The following is a 20,558-nucleotide window of genomic DNA, read 5'->3' as shown; positions in this document are numbered from 1 at the left end:
CCGCTGACCCTCCGGCTCATGTCGAGTGCGGCGGGAACCAGAAGTCTCAAAGTCTCTGGGTTTGATGTTCTCGGCTTGACCTTCATGTTTCTGGTCTGTTCAACAAGCTCCTACACGTCATGAATTTGAAGCTTCTAAGTGTCCTAAAAAAGACAGCTAGTGGCTAAATGAAAAGACAGAATGTTATCACTATTCCTGCTGTAGTGGCGTTGACGTGACGTCATGTGACACTGGTGTTAACTCATTATCTTATGTTCTGCAATAGTTCACTGTGAAACTCTCTGACTTTTGGAGAACCAGTATGACGCTCACTTCCTGTTTGGCGTAAAAGCTGTTGTCACGCCACTCGTCCTCTGCTGCGCAATGCATTGTGGGTCAGAATAGCCAGTAAAGCATCGGAGGCAGAGGGACTTCCTGGGATTTTCCGGCGTACGGCACTGACACTCTAGATATTTTTTTTCTGTCACACTAAATGATGGTCTGGGGCCGTGAGACAGTTTGACATGTTAGAGTGAGAGAGAGAGTGAGTGTGACAGAGTGAGAGATAGAGAGAGCAGGGGAAGGGGTGGTAGAGAGCGAGAGACAGAAGGGACATGTGAGTGAGTGAGAGAGGGAGAGAGAGAGAGACCGTTAGCCGTCAGGAGGGTTTTGTCCGTTTGCGGTCCAGTGGTAGTTCATATATGGTCACTGGGCCTTCAGCACTTCATCAGCTCTGAAGTGTAAACCAGCCTTTGTTAAATCCAGCGTCGCGTCTGTTCTCTGCAAGCCGCCTCCCACTTGTTCCGTTTACGGTTTCTCTCTCACCGTCGCTCATAAACCCACCGAGGAGTTCTTCACCCGGAGGTTTAAATGTGGATCAGCAGAGATGATGCACATCCCGGCCTCTTCACTTCCTCCTGGTCGCTCCGCTCTCCTCTGGGTCCGACCTGTCGACCTCCGGTGTCGCGCGGGAACGTCGTCCGTCTTCCCAAAGGGACTTTGACTTGTGGAATGTTCCCCAAAAAGAAAGGTCCTGAGAATGACGTCACATTGTCATGCCTTGTTGAGGTCAAAATCATCTCAAACAATGTGGATGTTCCAGGGTTCATACGCTCGTGGAAAACCTGGAGAAGTCATGGAATTTAACATTTCCAGGCCTGAAAAAGTCCTTGAAAAAAAAAATGTAATCCCAAAGCTTTGGAAAAGTCATGAAAATGTTTTATATTCACACGTTCATTTACACAGTTTGATTATTAGACTAAACATTTATATTCATATTTATTCTTTGAATCAAACTATTGTCCCTCATTCATTTGTGTCATTTATACTCGAGATTTCACGAATGTTTGGTCATGGAAATGTGGTTTAAAGGTCATGGAAAGGTCATGGAAATCCAGTGGTCAACGTGTGTCTGAACCCTGATCTTCGCGGCGCGACCTCGTTTCTTTTATTCCATTTTTTTCCAGATCCGTTCTGACGCCTTGAATAAAAAATGATGAATTATTGTGAGTATTTTTTGTGCTTTATGGCGCCGCCCACACCTCACTCGTCTTCCTCCGCCTGCTCCGTCAGATCGAGCAGTGCTGCTCCTCCCTGGAGTCCCGGCTCCGGGGCGTCGGCGAGGTCCAGTCCCACGTGCGCGACGTGTTCTCGCGCATCGCCGACCTGGACGACGAGCTGGACTCGCTCAGCCCCGTCGGGCGCGACGCCGACTCGCTGGCCTCGCAGGCCGACGCCCTGAAGGGCTTCCTGTCCCGCCTGGCCGCGCTGCGGGCGGAGCTGGAGGGCCACGGCGCGGACTGCACCGCCATGCTGCGGCGGGAGGGCTCCTCCCCCGACCTGCTGGCGCTCAGGAGGGAGTCGGAGGCGCTGAGCCGCCAGGCGGGCAAGGTGAGGAGGAGGAGGAGGAGGAGGAGGAGGAGGAGGAGGAGGAGCGCGGGTATGACGTCAGGCGAAGGCGGAGTCCGGTTCCTCCACTTACCGGTTCCTTTGTTCCTCCAGCTGAGCGAGCGCGGCCAGGCCCGATTGGACCAGATCGAGGACACGGCCGAGAAGGTCCGGGAGTTCTACCGGCTGGTGGCCGCGCTGCAAGGCCTGCTGGGAAAGGCCGAGGACGGGCTGAACGCTCAGGGCGCCGTTGGCACGGAGGTGGACATGATCAGACGGCAGCTGCAGGAGTTCAAGGTAGGGCGCGCGCCCACGGCTGGGGGGGGGGTGTGTGTGTGGACATTGGAATGTGAAGTCCCTCTATCCTCTTGAGTCCACTTGGATTGGTTTCCCCGTGGCGTGTTCTGCAGCACACGTGTGTACGAGTACACGCCTGTTCTCATTGGCCGAGGGTGACATGGTGGAATCTAACTGAATTAGGGGGGGGGGGGTCCTATGTGCTTCTGTCCACATTCTTCCCTTTTCCTCCATCATGCCATGAGCTCTGTGTAACCATCTTCTAGTGTTTGTGTGTGTGTGTAGATTTGTTTGACTTGAGACTGTGTGTGTAGTGTGACGCCCTGGAGGCCGTGAAGTGAACTGCACATGTTGACCCAGTCTTCTTTATTCGGACATTATTCAAACAGCTCTCCTTTTATTGTGGGCTTAAAGAGGCAGTAACCACATCACTGGAGGCCGTGGTCCCCGTGTGGACAGCATGTGTAACTGCATGCGCTGAGGGAGACTCTTGAGGACCCAGACGGGTTCGGGTCCAAAGTCATTCCTTGTTATCGGGTCGGAGCGTCGGGCTGATCTCAGGAATGTGCTCCGCTGGTACCTCCACTGTGCCGCCCCGCTGCCGTTAAAGAGCCTGTGATGTCACATCCTGTCCACCCCCCCCCACATGCACCAGAGGGTCCCCTCAAAGGCTGATGAGTCATGTGACACCACAGCCATAACTTCTGTGGGTGCTCACCTCTCTTCTCTCGCTCCTCTCTCTCGCTTCTCTCCCTCTCCTCTCTCACCTCTCTTCTCTCACTTCTCTCACCTCTCTTCTCTCACACCTCTCTTCTCTCTCTTCTCTAATCTCTCTTTTCTCTTCTCTCTCTTCTCTTTCTCTCTCTCTGTCCTCTCTCTCTGTCTTCTCTCTCTCGCTCTTTTCTCTCTCTTCTCTCTCTGTCTTCTCTCTTTTCTCTCTCTCTCTCTTCTCTCTCTCTCTCCTCTCTCACCTCTCTCTCTCTTCTCTCTCTCTGTCTTCTCTCTTTTCTCTCTCTCTCTCACCTCTCTTCTCTCACTTCTCTCACCTCTCTTCTCTCCCTCTCTTCTCTTTCTCTCTCTCGCTCTTTTCTCTCTCTCTCTCTCTCTCTCTCTCCCTCCCTCCCCTTAATGAGAGCAAGCCGTTGCAGAGAACAAACAGAGGGAGGAGATAAAGAGGTGTTGCCTGAGGGAGGCTCAGACTCCAGGTGTCCTCTCAGAGGCTCCAGCTCGGCTCTGAGAGACGATTCATACGTCTTGTTTTCTCTTTGATGCAAACGGATTCATGTGGAAGCATTTCATTAAAGAACCAGGGGAACTCTTTAAGAAGAAGCCTTTTCTTTTTAATCTGCATTCGTTTTTATGACGATGAGCGTGTTGGACATTTATCCCTGGAGGCGACACGGAAGAGACAAAAAAAGATTAATACTCACAACTTCGCTGGAGAAAAGTTCTGAACAATATATAGTCCTGTAAAGAAGAGTTTCTGGTTCAGAAGGAATGAGAATGTGTTGAGTCCTGGGTACCAGAGGAGCTCCACTGGGGGGGGGGGGGGGGGGGGTCATTATTCACGCCGTCAAAGCTCCTATTGAGGGTTTTTATGATGTCATCACCCAAAATATTAAATATATAATATTCACATAGAAAAAAGTGATTCACCAGATTGATTTAGTATATTTTTCTTTATTTAATAAGTAGATGAGGACGGTGGGGAGCGGACCGAGTGCTGCAGTGGACATTTAGTTTTGGACTATCAAGGATTTAAAATATTTGTTTTGATGAATACATATTTGGGATGCCAGGTCTGTTCAATACACTTCACACACTGTAACATAAATGTGAACTGTGCAGAACTACCAGGCTGGTGATGAAACGTTCTGAATGAAGCCTCCAACCAGTCAGGACTTCCCTCTGTTGAGAGTTTGATGTTGATTCAGAAGATCCATTTCTGAAGTGCACATCGAGAATAACTGAAGGAGGTACTGAGCCCAGACCCACCTGTCAGGTGAGCGTGTCACGCTGCTCCTCCTCACGCTGTGAGCTGGAGGCCAGGAGGCGCAATGCCCGCCGTCTGCCCCGTGCTATATAGAGCACGGAGAAATGGGCTGTCACTCTAACCGGGGGGGTCAGAGGGTTATTTATAGGAGGACAACGAGGGGAAAGGGGGCATATTGTTGAGAATAAGACAGAGAGAGAGACGGCAGGTCGTCACGGAGAGCAGGAAGACGACGACGAAGACAGGAGGAAGAGGAGGGGGAGGCAGTGAGAGTTCCTCCATCTTACCCGTTGTATTCAATTTGAATCTTCTGTCATATGGTAGCACCTCCGTCCTAGAGAGAGGGCTAAATGGGTCCACTCTGCGAAGCCCCCCCCCCCCTGGCCTGCTTTGTTTCCACCTCCCTCTACCTTCTAACCCCCCCCCCCCCCAACTCTTTTTCTGTAACCGATCCAGCTCAGGCTCATTTTCAAACCTAAACATGTCTGTCTGGCTCTGAAACGCCCCCCCCCCCCTCCTCACCCCTCCTCACCCCTCCAGACCCCATTCCCAATCCAGAGGGATGATGTCATGCCGATGCTTAGAAAGAAGAGGGAGCTCAGGATGTGTGTGTGTTGGGGGTGCGGGGTGTATGGTTGGAGGGTAGCCATGAATAAGGGTCATGGCGGTGGGAGGCGGGGCAGCCAGATGATTGATTAAACTCTCCAACGGTGACAGACCTACTGGGAGAGAGAGAATAAAACAACACAAATATGTTTGTTTTTTTAACTTGATTAGTTTTTGGTCCCATCCTGAATGCTTTCATTGAACGCTGGCTGTTTATTCGTTGATTTGATTGTGTTCCTGAGTTGAACACATTTCTTTAAAGGGCCAGCGCGTAGGATTTGGTGGCTTTTAGATTTCAACCAACTGAGACAAGCGCACGACCGTCTTAAAACCTGCAGTCTCTCTCCTGACCACCAGGGGGCGACTCCTCTGGTTGTATAGAAGTCTATGCTTCATGTGTTAAAGCTGCATTCTCTCTCCTGACCACCAGGGGGCTCCTCTGGTTGTATAGAAGTCTATATAGTGACTCTTCTTCTCTTGATGTATTCCCTCAGTAAACATTGTAAACATGAGTTTATGTCTCAGTCTCTAGTTTCAAGTCTTCTTCTCTACAGCATGATGTCATCATTTATACTTTATGGTCATTTAGAGTCACACAGGCCATGAAGCAGGGGACGCTTTAGGGGCGGAGCTTACTGTGGCTGAGAGTCTCTACCAAAACATACGATTCCACATTCCAACGATAGTGACTTCTGTTCATTGGCTGCAAAACAACACCTCTGCCACGCTGGCCCTTTAAGTGAAGCCGTTCAGACATTTGACTTTGTTGGTTTCTCACACTCTAAATAATGGAAGTGTTTTTGTTTGAGGATCGGATCACAGAGACGCCGCCGAGTGTTCCTCTTTCCCACGTCCGTGTTTATACGCGGCCTCCCCGTCTGCACATATGTGCTGCTCTGGAATCCGTTTGTATTTAGGGTTGCTCTGCGCGCCGTGGGGCGGTGTGCAGACCCCCCCCCCCCCAGGATGCCTCTAATTCTTTTTCGGGGTGCAATCCTGAATCTCAGCTGTCTCCTCCTCGCCCCACCTTCACACACACACAAATACACACACATTAAGGTGTGGCATCAATATCCCCCAGCATGCCCCTGGCTCCCTGCGTCCCTAGGCAGCTGACATGGTGTCCGGATGGGATCAGAGCACACACACATACACACACACACACTTTTCTGTCTGTCAGTGGGTGAGTGTTAGGACTTGTTATGAGCTGCAGCTCATCCACTTGTGTGTGTATTCAGCTGTTGTGAATTAGAGAGTCACGCCTCCCCCTCTTCTTCTTCTTCTCTTTCCAACGTGACGGATATTAATAAGACATCCAATACGATGTCACGACCGTTGTATTTACAGAATGCTACTCCCAGCATTGTTTTACCCCAAACTAAATAACGTCGTAGGTCATATTTAAGATTCTTAACACATTTATGTATTTAGTCTTTTTAAAATGAAACTTGCTGCTCATTTTGTCCCTGATATTATTCCCACCATTCTCCGGGAGTTGTATACATGTAGCTCTCCTCCTATCACCATCACAGAGACTGAGACAGGTGTTTTGCATGTAAATGTATATTGAAGCACATTTCTGACTTATAAACTGAAGTTTGGTGTCGTTACCCGATATGAAGTGAATAAATCCCGCTTGTTGTCTTTGCCGCCATCTTGCCTGTAAGGCAGCACGGAGGGACAAACAACCCCGGTGTGTTTGGGAGGACGGAGGGAGACGCACCTGGCGGAGGTGTGCACTCTGCTGGTTTACAGTATTCATACATCATGAAGAAGTATGAATAAGTAATGCAGAGTAAACACTGACACAGACCTTTAGGAGCGGCTCTGTGCTGCAGAGGTGAGGCGGAGCAGCAGGTGGAGGTCAAAGGAAAATGGAAGGGGAGGTTGTGTGTGTGCGAGAGAGGCGGAAAAAGGGATTGACCTCTAGCGTTGACCTCCCAGCAGGCAGTCTCACAGGTGTTGTTTCGCTGTGTGTGGGAGAGGTCACGGAGAGAAGGAAGAGAGGCGTGGCCTATTCTACCACACTGAAGCTCCCCGAATGGTGTGAACCACCGCGGAGGAGTGATGGTGATATGGAAAGAACTTCCTGCATTGAAACCTGCATCCGTGACACGGACTGTACACGCACACACGCGCACACACACACACACACACACACACACACACACACAGCCCGGCTGCAGGCAGTGTGACGGTTTTTAATTTGCCTAAAAGAATACCTGGACTTCTTTTGTTAAGACTCGGAGCAAATCAGCCAAAAGATCTGCTAAACTCACCGTCAGGACCCGTGTGTGTGTGTCTCAGGAACAATACATTCTTTCACACGCACAGGCAGGTGAGACGCTCTGCTAGTTAATATAAAACCCCTGAGAGGAGGAGGACCTTTCGTGACTGTTTTCAGGAGCTGGATTATGTATTTCGTGCAGTTTGGGAAGCGGGAGGAAAATGAAAGGAGAGCGAAGGAGAAATATATTTCCCCCCCGAGCAAATACACCACCCTGATGAGTCAATACGAGGCCCTCCTGCCCTCCACCTGTGTTTGTGTCACTTAGCCGCACTAAGTGGCTCTTTGTTTTGAGCGTGAGAGCCTTCAGTTTAGCCAAACCACAACGGCCATGACGCTGTGAACCCGAGTGCAGCGCGCCGCCATCGCAGTCGAGAGAAAATGAATCTCCTAATCCCCTCTCTCCTTCTCTCCCTCCCTTGTCCCCTCCCTCTCTCCCTCTCTCCCTCCCTCCCTCCGTTTTGTGACTGTTAAACCGGCCGTGACGACCGAGGGTCTAATAAGAGGAGGAGATCTGCAGAGGAATGGACTAATCGAGTTGACTCTTAAACAGGTCACGTGTGTGTGTGTGGGGGGGGCTTACGGGTCGTGACTCTGCCCGTGTCAACGAGGCAGAGGAGGAGCCGGTGGGGTGAAGGGCAAATGAAATGAGCCTAAACTGTCAGTTCCTTTTGGTCTTTTCCTGCCCACTGTCCTCCGTCTCTACGCCACGGCCTGGATGCAAACGCGTTGTCGTCTGTGTGTTCAGGGGATTGTGTGTGTGTGTGAGAGAGAGAGAGAGAGAGAGAGAGAGAACCGGTGACAAACCCCTTTTGTTTCTATGAAGACGTTTTGCCTTGGACGCGCCAATGACAGCTGCAAGGGGGGGGGGGGGGCATTTAACATATTTGACATGCAGGCCACGGGACCGCTCTGTGCAACAGTTGGGAAAGAGAGCGCCCTGCGAGGGGAGGATGGGAAGTGTGTTTGGAGTCAAAGGGGAGAGAGATAGAGAGAGATCAGCCGAGCTCTGCAAGACTACTTTAAACAGAGAGAAGAAGAAGTCTCTGTCGAAAAAGAAGAAGAAGAAGAAGAAGAGGGAGGGGGACCGTCTAACTGTGGATGAGAGAAGCTCTCTGTTCTGTGGCTGCAGGTTGCCATGTTTGCTGGCTATCCCCCTTCTGTTTTAAAAGTTTTGTGTGTGGCATCCTGAAGAAACCGACAGCAACCCCCCCCCCCCTCCTCCACTCCTGCTTTTTTGTGCTCGGCCCCTCCTCCTTCTGGCCCCTCAGTCTCTCCCTCTGACACACACACACACACACACACACACACACACACACACACCCCAGCCGGATTGGGTTTCATTGAAAGCGCAGATGGGAATGCACAAGTGGAGTCTGTGAATATCACATACTTGTGTGTGTGTGTGTGTGTGTGTGTGTCTACATATCGTTCCCATTTGTTGAACACCAGCAGCAGCGACTCTCCTCCAGATCGGAGGGATTGTGGCTCAACTCTGACAAAGGAGGAATTAACGGAGTGAATAAAACTGGACTCACTTCCTCGTCTGGACGCTGGCTTTGGGCGGAGAAACAAAGAGAAAGAACAACTCATTACCGATAAGCCTCTTTCTCTCCCGCCCCCCCTCTCTCTCTCCCCACCTCCATGCCTCCCTCTGCCTTCGCTTCTTCTTCTCTGACTCTGTATCACTTCCCTCTCGAGCGGACGGGGTTCCTGTGCTCTGGAGAATGAAGAGTGGGTCACAAAGCGGTGGTGAATGTATCCAGACTGAAGGATCTGCTCTCATCTGGCTCATATTACACAACATTAATACACAGGAACAAAACCTCTTTTCATATCTTCCCTCCTGTAGTTATTTGGTTTCACTCGTCGCTCAGCGTGAGACAATCAGCTGATATTCAGCCGCCAGCTTGTTTTTCTTTGGTAATGAGCAAAATCCTCCACTGCACAACTCTTTCTCTCTGGTTCCACCCCCCCACCCCCCCCCCCTCGCTACTTAACTCCACTCCGCCCCCCTCCCTCTCTCTCTCTCTCTCTCTCTCTCTCTCTGGTGTTTTTCTCCGGGAGAGGAAACCAGTGTGATTGGAGCACTTCCTGTGTTTTAATACCAGTGCAGGAAACGGAACAAACGGAGCTGAATTCAAACACAAACAGCCAGAGAAAGAGGGAGAGAGAGCAGGGGAAGGGGTGTTAGAGAGAGAGAGAGGAGGCATGGGGTGGGGGGGGAGGAGAGAGCAGTGAGAGTGAGAGGAAAAGAGGGAGATTTTTTGTTAGCAGCTGCAAACCATTTCAGAGACTGGGAGTGAAAGATAGAAGGAAAAAAAGAGAGAGCGAGAGAGAGAGCCAAGCGGTGGGAGCCCACACCGTCTCGCGGAGAGCAACAACAAACGGGAGAGAGGAGCGCCCAGGGTTGCGTGGCACTTTGTTTCGCTCTCAGCGCGGAGTCGGCAGCAGGAGAAAGGGAAGGGAGCGTGTCCCGGGAGCGTCTGTCTGGGTCTCTGGACTCAGTCCCACGACTCACCGCTCTGCACACTTCGCTTGCCTGCCCCCCCCTTCCTCCCCCCAGATGCCCTCATTCATTCCAGCCTCACCCCCTCCGAGATCCAGCCTGCTTTCGATCGGCTGCACCGCCTCTCTGCCCTGGAGCTGTGGACGATCTGAGGGCGAGAGAGAGAGATAAGAGAGCTGAAACACCGGCTGAGGGACTGCTTCTGCTCTTTGTTCCGGATTCATCGTTTTCCTCAAGACTCCGGCGTCTGGATGTGTGTGTGGATGGTGGAGTCGATTCCCTCTTGATGACTGTTGTGGTGGCGAGGTGTTTTGGGTTCGCCCTGCGGTGGCAAAGCCCTGATTATCTGTGATGGAAGCAGGTGACAGAAGAAGAGTGGCAGTGGCTCGGTAACGGGATTTATGTTTTCATATTTTTCTCGAGTTGGGTTTTCTTGCCTCAAACAGACGTTTTCCGTATCTTGCATTTTTTTTTTTTTTTTTAAATGTTTTTCCTGCAAGGATTATTATTTATTTTTTTAACAAAGGAGGATAAAAGTGAAACAAATCCATGAAGTATTGCACTTTCCTGAGTGTTGCACCCCACGCAGCCTCTCTTTTACATAACTGAGTGGGTTTTTCTCACCTTAAAAGGAGACTTTTACAATTCCCTGCCTGCCTCTCGCTGAGACGGTTGAAATTGTCCAAGCCCTCTCTGCCGTCTCCTGTTGTGACCGGAGAGGAGACCGCGGAGGAGGCAGGAGCTTAGCCAGAGTCAAAAAGGGGTCACGGAATGAGTTGCCGGACATGAACATGGAGGAGAGAGCGCTGCTCCGTGTTTCTGAGGGCAAAACAACGCGGCGCTATCTGCACGGCGCTCGCCTCACCTTGGACTTTGAACTGCCCGGAGAGCGAGAGGATGACGGTTTGTTTCCCTTCATCCCTCCAGCTCTCCCTCATTCCTAACCTGCCTTTCGGGAATAAACAGAGCTGGTGATTAATATGGTGCCGAGGGGGGAGGGCTGTCTCTCCCACTCCCTCGCTGATGCCGCGCAGCATCTCGGAAAGAACTGTTGAGGCGACACAGGACGCGACGCTCGCCGGCGGAACGAGACTGTGGGACGATATCGGTTTGAATCGCTTCTAGAATGTGAAGCCTGAAGGATTTGTTCAATGCAGCCAGATGGACTGCATCATTTTGTGGATTATTGGACAATTGAAGGTAAAGGAATTACTATTCCACAGAGATCCCCGTTCTGTGAACAGTTTTTGAAAACGATTTTGCGAAGCCGCGCCTGCACCCTCAACGGTAGGGGTTCTGTGAAACGGACAGAATGGGGAAACCTCTGAGCCGCCCGGACTGCCTGCGCCAGAACCCTCGCTGCCTTGCAAAAGGGGATGAGGACGAGGCGTACATTGAGGATTGCTACGTCCCCCAGCGATCCATCTACGATACGATGCGCATCAACGAACAGATTGACCAAGGGACCAAACTGTGCCAACCTTCCAGGAGCACTCTGGGCTCTGGTGGGGAGATGAGGGGAGAGGGAAGCACTCTGTCCAGCAATGGCACCATCGGAGCTGAATTAGGGGGTGTTTTTGTCTCCAGGAACTCTGAGCACGCCGGCGGAGCCAAGAGGCTCGACGAGAGAGTCATCTTCGATGCCTTAAAATTAACTGGCGATCCTCAGATAATGTCACCGCCGGTTGGCAACGTGGGTTCGGGTTTGCCCATTGCCCCGTCCTCATCTGGCTCCGGTGGAGTCGCCGCAGTGGCCAAGAGGCGTCAGCAAGGCGGCGACAAGAGGGACAATCCGAACCGTCGCTCTTGGAAAGCCTTCATGCCGCCAAGTTATCCGGAGTTCGCTGAGAGACTCGAGTTCTCGTCTGTCGAAGGGTCAGAAAAGCGTCTGTCTCTAGCAGGGATTTCTCTCTCTCCTCTACAGCCAGTCCCTTCTCACCTCCCCCCATACACCCCGACCTCCTCCACTCCTTCCTTACCTCCTTACACACCCTTCCCTCTATCATCTGCTCCCCACACGCCCCCCGTCTCCTCATCGCCGTCGTCGACACCCACGGTGAGCCCCGTGCCGCCTCCTCCTCCTCTCCGGCAGCATCCTCTCGGCAGACAGAAACCGGTTCATCCGGTGCCGCAGAAGCAACACAGACAGACTCATGTGGCGCCGGCGCCATCCCAAAAACACTCGCCCGCCTTTTGTCAGAATCAGCCACCCCAGGCTTCTGCAAATACACCACAGCACAGCCCCGGTATCTCCAGGCAGGTAGAGAGAAGACGGGAGGATCCCAGATGCACCAGCAGCTCTTCTAAAGCTGGGTTCAGGCAGATCCTAGAGGAACCCGTTGTGTCCGTGAAGACCTCAGACTCAGAGAGTGACTCTCCGCTTATGGACCAAGACCAGGGGGACAACGCCCCTCTCATCCCACCAAAGCCAGTCTTCTGCCCGCCGACCAAGGCCCGCACCTGGCCCCGCAGTTTAACAACGGGGAAAAGAAGCCAGGTCAGCCTGAGACGCAACTTTCCCATCCTCCCCCCTCTGCCTCCGCTATTGGGAGACGATAACAACACGGATGAAGAGTCACTTTATCTACTTGACCCCCCATCTCCATTCCTGAGGGAGGAGGAGGGGCTGATGTATGGAGGACTGCCCCTCTCCCCATGCATCAGTCAGGAGGGCGGTGATGAGGGGCTGCTGGGCTGGGGCGTCGAGCTGGAGCGCACGGCCTCCGAACTCAAATTTGAGGAGGACGAGCGCAAGGTTCTCGAGGAGCTTGAAGATGAGGAGCATGAAGAGAGCAGCTCAATGTTTGAGGGGGAGGAGGGGGAGGCATGGCAAAAGGAAAGGGATAAAGCAGAGGAGGAGAGAGCTCTGAGAGAGGAAAGAGAGTGGGAGGCCGTTCTTAAATTAGAGAATAGGGAGATAATTGACCAGTCTTGGGATAGAGAAACACTGGAATCGGAGGGATGGGATATAACCGGCTCTACTGGACATTGGCCTTTATTAACTCCCCCCACAGGATTTGGAGGCCCAGGTGCCTCACCTTGCCCCAGCTCAGGGGCCGAGTCAGATGACCTCTTCTTAGAGCTCGAGAAGCAATGTGAAGTGGATGGAGGAGAGGAGGGAGTGGAGGGAGTGGAGATGAGTGTAGACCCTGAGCCTCTTGATCCCTACACACTTCCCTGTCTAGAGGAAGAGGAGAGAGAGATTTCCTGGGAAGATTTTGAAGGTACTCTTCCTCTTGATGCAGTGAACTCTGACAGCCTCGCTCCTGACTCTGAGAATAGTGCAGACGATTTGAATCGCTCTGAGGCGACAGAGCAGATGGCACACTTTGACTTGGTGCGAGCGCAAGACTGTGAAATGGAACACGGTTCCATCGACGACGAGCGCGATGTGGACTACAATGCGGGCAAAGCCGCGGTAGAAGAAGAAGAGACGAGTTGCCAAACGGACTCTGCTCTCGGGCAACAGCTGGAGTCGGACTCCAGTGGCGTCCACATGTCCCAGCCGGACAGAACTGGCATCGGTGACATCACTCAGACCGACCGTGACCAGCTGAGACCTGCAAGGACCGAAGCCGACCCAGATAGCGGGGCGTCGTCGGAGCGTGATGGCGAGGACTGTGCCGAGAGAACTTCCTCTCCGTCCTTCTTCAGCTTTCTGAACCCGTACTGTGAGGAGGAGGGCGAGGGAGAACCGAAAGAGGAAGAGGAGTGGGGAACAGAGTGGGACGTGTATGACCAATCTGAGCCGAGTTTGGACGGCAGCGAGGGCTCCCCTGAGCCTCCGGACGTGGGGGAAGAAGAAATGGCGGATGAGCGTACACATGATGCTGACGCTCAGACCGCCTGTGAAGAAGAGCCGGACCCCTCAGAGAGTCACGACCCTGTTGAGGACTTGGCTTGTGGCTCAGAAGGGACTTGCTTTGCATCAGAGACCTGTGATGGCGTCTCATTACTGGACGTGCCCGGGCAACAGGACTCTGATCTGGAAACCTCGACGGAAGTGACAGCTAGCACCCCAAAACCAGAGTGTGTTCCTCTCGTACGCCCTCAACATCCAGACCCATCGCCCCCTCCCTCTTTACTTCAGTCCCATCCTACATCAGATCATCGTGGTGCCGGGTTGGATTCTAAAGACTCTGAGGCCTTTGTGATATCAGATAGTTTTGTTTACCTCGCTGTATCGGCGCCCCCCCGGTACCCCAACGACGGTCCCCCGTCTCCACTCGGAGACTCGATTCCCTCGAGTCCTGTCCCCAAACCGGCCTGCTGCCCCGACCCAGAAGAGGAGGGAGCCTTCCTCTCCCCCGACAGCTTTGTTTACATGGCGGCCCCCGAGCGGCCCCAGCCCGGCCCCTCGGATGGCTGCTCGGCCTGCGAGGACACTCGGGAGCTGGACTTGGACTCGTACTCCGAAGGGACCCAGTCTGGGACGGACGGGGTGGAGTTTGTCCTCGGCTCCATGACGGGGGACAGCGACTGGGAGTCGGACGGCTCCACTCTGGACTTTCCTCTCCTGGTGTCCACGGACCAGGTCTGGGACCAGTTGGAGCCCGGCCTGCTCCAAGGCCTATTCGCACAGACGGAGAGCAGCCAGGCTCAGGCCTGGAGGCCTCAGGAGGAGGGGCCCCAGGCGGGGGCCACAGCATGTCACACGGACCCCGGCTTAGACTCGGGAAGGAGCTCTAACGCAGAGAATGAATCGACGGCTATATTTCCAAGTTGGGACACTGACACAGAGGCCGAGGTACGCTCTCATTTACTAGTCGTGTGATCATTAATATCATAAAAGAGGATCTAGACTCTCATGTTGAGCTGTGCGTCTGTATATTCAGTCTCCTTGTCGTTCATCGTGCTGCTGATGCAACATGACAGTCGAGTGAATCGAGGGAAACTGCCAATGTAACGGTCATTATGTCGCGTTATGTCACGAGGGAACGGACATGCGAGGGAAATTGCATTAGGGAGCTGATTTAGCGTTGATATATTTCAATGATCCGCCTTGAATTAGAGCTTAAAGCCGAGTGGCAGCAGCAGCGTGAACGCATCGAGCAGCAGAGACGCTGCTTTATTTACGGTTTGTTTAGCCGCAAGAAAAGAGACGTGAGGATTCAAAGCGAATGAATGCATTAGACGTGTGGACACGCGGGGCCGGAGCGTGGAGAAAGAGTCGGGTATCTGAGCGTCGGACAGATGTAGACAGAGCATGGAAAATATACGTGGGAGGGTGAAGTTATGTAGACGCCATAATAAGCTAGTTGTGTTTCTGTCGTGGGGCTTTAAACGATTGCAATACGACGCTCACAGGGGGCTCATGCTACTTATGGGAAACGACCCTCAGGGTCACTGTGTGTGTGTCTAAGTATTTGTGTGTGTAAGTATTTGTGTGCGTGTGTGTGTGTGTCTCTGCACATGTTTGAGATCGATCACATGTTTATTAGTCTCGAGTTTAAAGAGTGGTGTGCGTGTGTGTGTGTGTGTGTGTGTGTATGCCTGTGTGTGTGTGTGTGCCCGCGGGCCACTTATGAGGCCATATCTCAAGTGCAGAGTTTCCAGCATTTATCTTAAGGGCGCGCTATTGTTGTTTACACTGTGTGCATACAGAGCTCCAGAGAGCAGATGGATTATGTGTCCATAAAAAGGTGTGTGTGTGTGTGTGCGGTGTGTGTGTGTGTGTGTACACACTTTAAAGTGCTGTTAAAAGAATTTGTGAGAGGTCGTGGTTTTGTATGCGGAGTGAGACTTCTGCCCTTTCACTGTTTGGGAGAATGTAATCGGTACACCCACACACACACACACACACACACACACACACACACACGCGTGATGCCGACGTGTGAAAGCTTCACGTTCAGCATCTCGTGGATCGTCCTCCTGGTCGGTGTAGTAGTGACTCGTCTCTCCCGTCCACCCCTGTGTGTGCGTGTGCGTGTGTGTGTGCGTGTGCGTGTGTAGATTGTTTCTGTGTTTTCTAGGAGTTCTGTTTTGCCTCAGCTTGACCCAGATTTGCCTGAACTCTGTTCTTTTCTTGTTGTTGTTGTTGTTGCACAGACTCTGAATTTAGCTCTTTTTTTGGCGGCCCATGTTTAATGATACTTTTTGACAGGATGGTCATTTTTTTGTAAACATGCAAAATTGAAAGTGTTTCTGGATTGACCCCCCCCCCCCCCCCCTCACACTCTGCCTCACAATAACGATCCGTTTCTCATCTCCAGCTGTGCTTATATTCCCCATAATGTGCAACCACAGAAACATTGTTTTTTTAAATCTTATTTTTTCGTTAAATGTGGAGATTTTGCCGAAAGGTGAAAATCCCCCATTTGTTCAGCCGTCCTCTCTCTTCTCAACTGCCCCCCCCCCTTCCCCTCCCCCCTCCATGCTCGGGTGGTGTTGTCGCCGAGATAAGGAGGTGAGAAGTAAATACCGAGAGGGGGGGGGGGGGCGGCCTCCGGGGAATATAAACTTAGAGATCTGATAAGAATGTGTCGGCACTTCCCACTGGAGCTCTGCGGCCCGCTGACTGTCCTTCTCTCTGCTCCTCACCCGTCTCTCTGCTCCTCACCCGTCTCTCTGCTCCTCACCCGTCTCTCTGCTCCTCACCCGTCTCTCTGCTCCTCACCCGTTTCACTGCTCCTCACCCGTTTCACTGCTCCTCACCCGTCTCACTGCTCCTCACCCGTCTCACTGCTCCTCACCCGTCTCTCTGCTCCTCACCCGTCTCTCTGCTCCTCACCCGTCTCACTGCTCCTCACCCGTCTCTCTGCTCCTCACCCGTCTCACTGCTCCTCACCCGTCTCACTGCTCCTCACCCGTCTCTCTGCTCCTCACCCGTCTCACTGCTCCTCACCCGTCTCACTGCTCCTCACCCGTCTCACTGCTCCTCACCCGTCTCACTGCTCCTCACCCGTCTCTCTGCTCCTCACCCGTCTCACTGCTCCTCACCCGTCTCACTGCTCCTCACCCGTCTCACTGCTCCTCACCCGTCTCACTGCTCCTCACCCGTCTCACTGCTCCTCACCCGTCTCTCTGCTCCTCACCCGTCTCACTGCTCCTCACCCGTCTCTGCTCCTCACCCGTCTCACTGCTCCTCACCCGTCTCACTGCTCCTCACCCGTCTCTCTGCTCCTCACCCGTCTCACTGCTCCTCACCCGTCTCTCTGCTCCTCACCCGTCTCTCTGCTCCTCACCCGTCTTTCTGCTCCTCACCCGTCTCATTGCTCCTCACCCGTCTCACTGCTCCTCACCCGTCTCTCTGCTCCTCACCCGTCTCTCTGCTCCTCACCCGTCTCACTGCTCCTCACCCGTCTCATTGCTCCTCACCCGTCTCTCTGCTCCTCACCCGTCTCTCTGCTCCTCACCCGTCTCTCTGCTCCTCACCCGTCTCTCTGCTCCTCACCCGTCTCATTGCTCCTCACCCGTCTCACTGCTCCTCACCCGTCTCTCTGCTCCTCACCCGTCTCATTGCTCCTCACCCGTCTCTCTGCTCCTCACCCGTCTCACTGCTCCTCACCCGTCTCTCTGCTCCTCACCCTTCTCTCTGCTCCTCACCCGTCTCACTGCTCCTCACATCTTTGTCCGCCTCTTATTTATTTTCCTTTTTCTGCACTAATTATTTCTCCTTTTCAGCTCTTGGTTTTTTGTTTCCTTTTACTGATATTCCTGAAACACCCCGGGCCATCTTTGAGTGAAGTTGAGAAACGGGCCGTTGTGAAGAGGACTGAGAGACGGACACAAGAAGAGCAGTGACGGGCGACATGCATGTTGGATGGAGGACGCCATTGTTTCCCCGAGGGGGCGTGAGTGGGCGGGGCATCTTATAGCGCCGTGTGAGGCTTTGCTACAGCGATAAGAAGGACGCTGGCAGGCGGACGCAAGCAGCAGGTCTTTGGATTAATATGGAGTCAGACAGACGGACGGACAGGCTCGGCATACGGTGGAAGACAGATAGACAGACAGACAGAGACAGACAGAAGAGACAGACCGACAGGCAGAGAGACAGACAGACAGGCAGAGAGACAGACAGACAGACAGAGAGACAGAGAGAGAGACAGACAGGCAGAGAGAGAGACAGAGAGAGAGACAGGCAGAGAGACAGACAGGCAGAGAGACAAACAGGCAGAGAGACAGACAGGCAGAGAGACAGAGAGAGAGACAGACAGACAGACAGACAGGCAGAGAGACAGAGACAGAGAGACAGAGAGAGAGACAGACAGGCAGAGAGACAGAGAGAGACAGACAGACAGACAGAGAGACAGACAGACAAACAGGCAGAGAGACAGACAGGCAGAGAGACAAAGAGACAGAGAGACAGAGAGAGAGACAGACAGGCAGAGAGACAGACAGACAAACAGGCAGAGACAGACAAAGAGACAGAGAGACAAACAGGCAGAGAGACAAAGAGACAGAGAGACAAACAGGCAGAGAGACAGACAGACAAACAGGCAGAGAGACAGGCAGGCAGACAGACAGACAGAGAGACAGACAGACAGGCAGAGAGACAGAGAGAGACAGACAGACAGACAGACAGACAAAGAGACAGACAGGCAGAGAGACCCTCTTTAGATCACATCCCCCATATTGTGAACCTATGTAACAATATATTGCAGAAAATCTAGTGAATAGTTTTGTTTAAATTGAATCATCTTTTGTCTATATAAGTAAAGATGACGTACTAGGACATGAACTCGTCCACAGTCCTCCGTATAGAGCTGCTTTCTGAGCCGCCCACTTTCAGCCGTCCAATCACATGCGTCGGTTTTGAATCTCTCGTCCCTGTAACTGTTGGCTAGAGACACGGAGGAAGGCGGCGCGTGAACACGTGTCACCGGCTGACGCTCTCCTGGAGGCTCCTGAGTGCTGGCTCTGGGAACGAGTCCTCTCACACGTCTCCAGCTTCATCCCCCAGATATGAAGCAGAGCTCTGAGTAACGTCTCAAAAAAGGCAAGAAAATACTTTAAAAAAGAGAAGAAGTTTCCTCTGCACTCGTTTGACATGTTATGTAATAATAGACGGGGAACAGACGGGGCATATTGACTCTGGATTAGAGGCACAGACGTCCTTCAATTATTACTGATTGTAGAGGTCCCCGGGTCCAACGACGAGCTCAGCTGTGTGAAATCTGCAGCTCCCAAATATCTGTTCTTCATGAAGGGGGGATGAAAGAGAGACGAGGATGCAGAGACACACCGGCACAGAGGACCAGGTGGCCGCAGGGCCGCCGCGCTACACTCAGGTTCTGATTGATGTGATAATTCTGGTTCTGAGAGCCCACCTCCAGGAGGAGGAGGAGGAGGAGGAGGAGGAGGAGGAGGACAAAAAATGTGGGAATGTGTTGATCTTCCTCTGGGATTAAATCCAGATGCTCTTCAAATGGAGGAGAAAAAAAATTAGAACCAATATTTGAAGCGTCTTACACGATCTTCACATAGTTCAGTCTGGACATCCACGCCCTCTTCTCACACACACACACACACACACACACACACTGTGGTCTGGCTGTGTGTGTGTGTGTGTCACACTCTCTCTGTCCGTCCCACAGGGAGCTGATTAGCAGCACAAAAATGCCCCAAAAATACGGGAAGAGCAGCACTAGTGATGATTATGAATGAAGGGGAAACAACGTGTGTGTGTCGCATTAAAGGGGAGAGTCGTGTGTGAGTCGACGCTCTTTGAATGCAGAGCACATTTACATGATATTTGTATCCGTTTGTTTATGTTGGAATATGAACCCACCGACCCTCTTCATGCGGCGTCTGGGGGGGGGAGTGTCAGTCCACACCGGTAACCCCCCCCCCCCAATATCGTCGGGAGTTTAGAGAACGGATTCCTGCTTCCTTCATCCCCTCATTCCATTGAAAGAGAAAGGAGGCGAGTGAGGGAGGAGGAGGAGGAGGAGGAGGAGGAGGTGAAGCAACATGGTTCAGAATGGCGGCGCTCAGATCCACCCAGTCAGTGTGGATGGAGCCCGGTGGGTTCCCTCTCCTCCCGGTGGAGCTCTGAGGCGACGCCGTCTCTCTCTCTGACCACCAGTCATGTAAATCAGTCGTGGAGGGAGAGGAAGATGAAGGAGGACGAGCTCTCTCTCTCTCTCCGTCATGTCTCGGTGCTCCTCGTGTCTGAGTCGACGCTCTGGGAGCGGACGTCGTCTTCGTTCTCTTCTCTGAGACGCTCGTGTCCTCGCCGTTCTGGCCGTGCGTCATCATCACCGTTACTCCTCCGCTCGGCACTACTGGCTCGACAGACGGCGGCTAAATATAGATCACACACACACACACACACACATGTTCATGACCATCAGACAGCCCACAGTCCTAACACTGTTCCACTTCAAAGATAGATGTTACCCTCTAATCCAACATCTTTGATTATGTCAATCACCTCATCTGTGTTTGTTTGTTTGCAACCGCTTATTCATTACATTGAAAGAAGAGAGAGAGAGAGAGCGAGAGAGCTAGAGAGAGAGAGAGCTAGAGAGAGAGCTAGAGAGCGAGAGAGAGCTAGAGAGAGAGAGAGCTAGCTAGAGAGAGCTAGCTAGAGAGCTAGAGAGAGAGAGCTAGAGAGAGAGAGAGAGCTAGCTAGAGAGCTAGAGAGAGCTAGAGAGAGAGCTAGAGAGAGAGAGAGCTAGAGCTAGAGAGAGAGAGCTAGAGAGAGAGCTAGAGAGAGAGCTAGAGAGAGAGCTAGAGAGAGAGAGCTAGCTAGAGAGAGAGAGAGCTAGAGAGAGAGCTAGAGAGAGAGAGAGAGAGAGCTAGAGAGAGAGAGAGCTAGAGAGAGAGAGAGAGAGCTAGAGAGAGAGAGCTAGAGAGAGAGAGCTAGAGAGAGAGAGCTAGAGAGAGAGAGCTAGAGAGAGAGAGCTAGAGAGAGCTAGAGAGAGAGCTAGCTAGAGAGAGAGAGCTAGAGAGAGAGAGAGCTAGAGAGAGCTAGAGAGAGAGCTAGCTAGAGAGAGAGCTAGAGAGAGAGAGAGAGAGCTAGAGAGAGAGCTAGAGAGAGCTAGAGAGAGCTA

At 52.5% G+C, this 20,558-nt stretch overlaps 1 protein-coding gene across 1 annotated transcript in view; it reads left to right on the top strand.

The window, feature by feature from the left end:
- Positions 1-20,558, top strand: part of macf1a (microtubule actin crosslinking factor 1a) — a 195,364-nt gene that overhangs the window by 127,818 nt on the left and 46,988 nt on the right. Inside the window, exons 65-66 of the mRNA XM_056420472.1 lie at positions 1,552-1,869; positions 1,981-2,163. Coding sequence (XP_056276447.1) covers positions 1,552-1,869; positions 1,981-2,163 — 501 coding nt within the window. The remainder of the gene's footprint in view (positions 1-1,551; positions 1,870-1,980; positions 2,164-20,558) is intronic.

Source organism: Pseudoliparis swirei, chromosome 1, assembly GCF_029220125.1.
Source record: "Pseudoliparis swirei isolate HS2019 ecotype Mariana Trench chromosome 1, NWPU_hadal_v1, whole genome shotgun sequence".
Lineage (NCBI taxonomy): Eukaryota > Metazoa > Chordata > Actinopteri > Perciformes > Liparidae > Pseudoliparis > Pseudoliparis swirei.
Note: the sequence above shows the minus strand (reverse complement) of the source record. Positions and strands in the feature narration are given on the sequence as shown.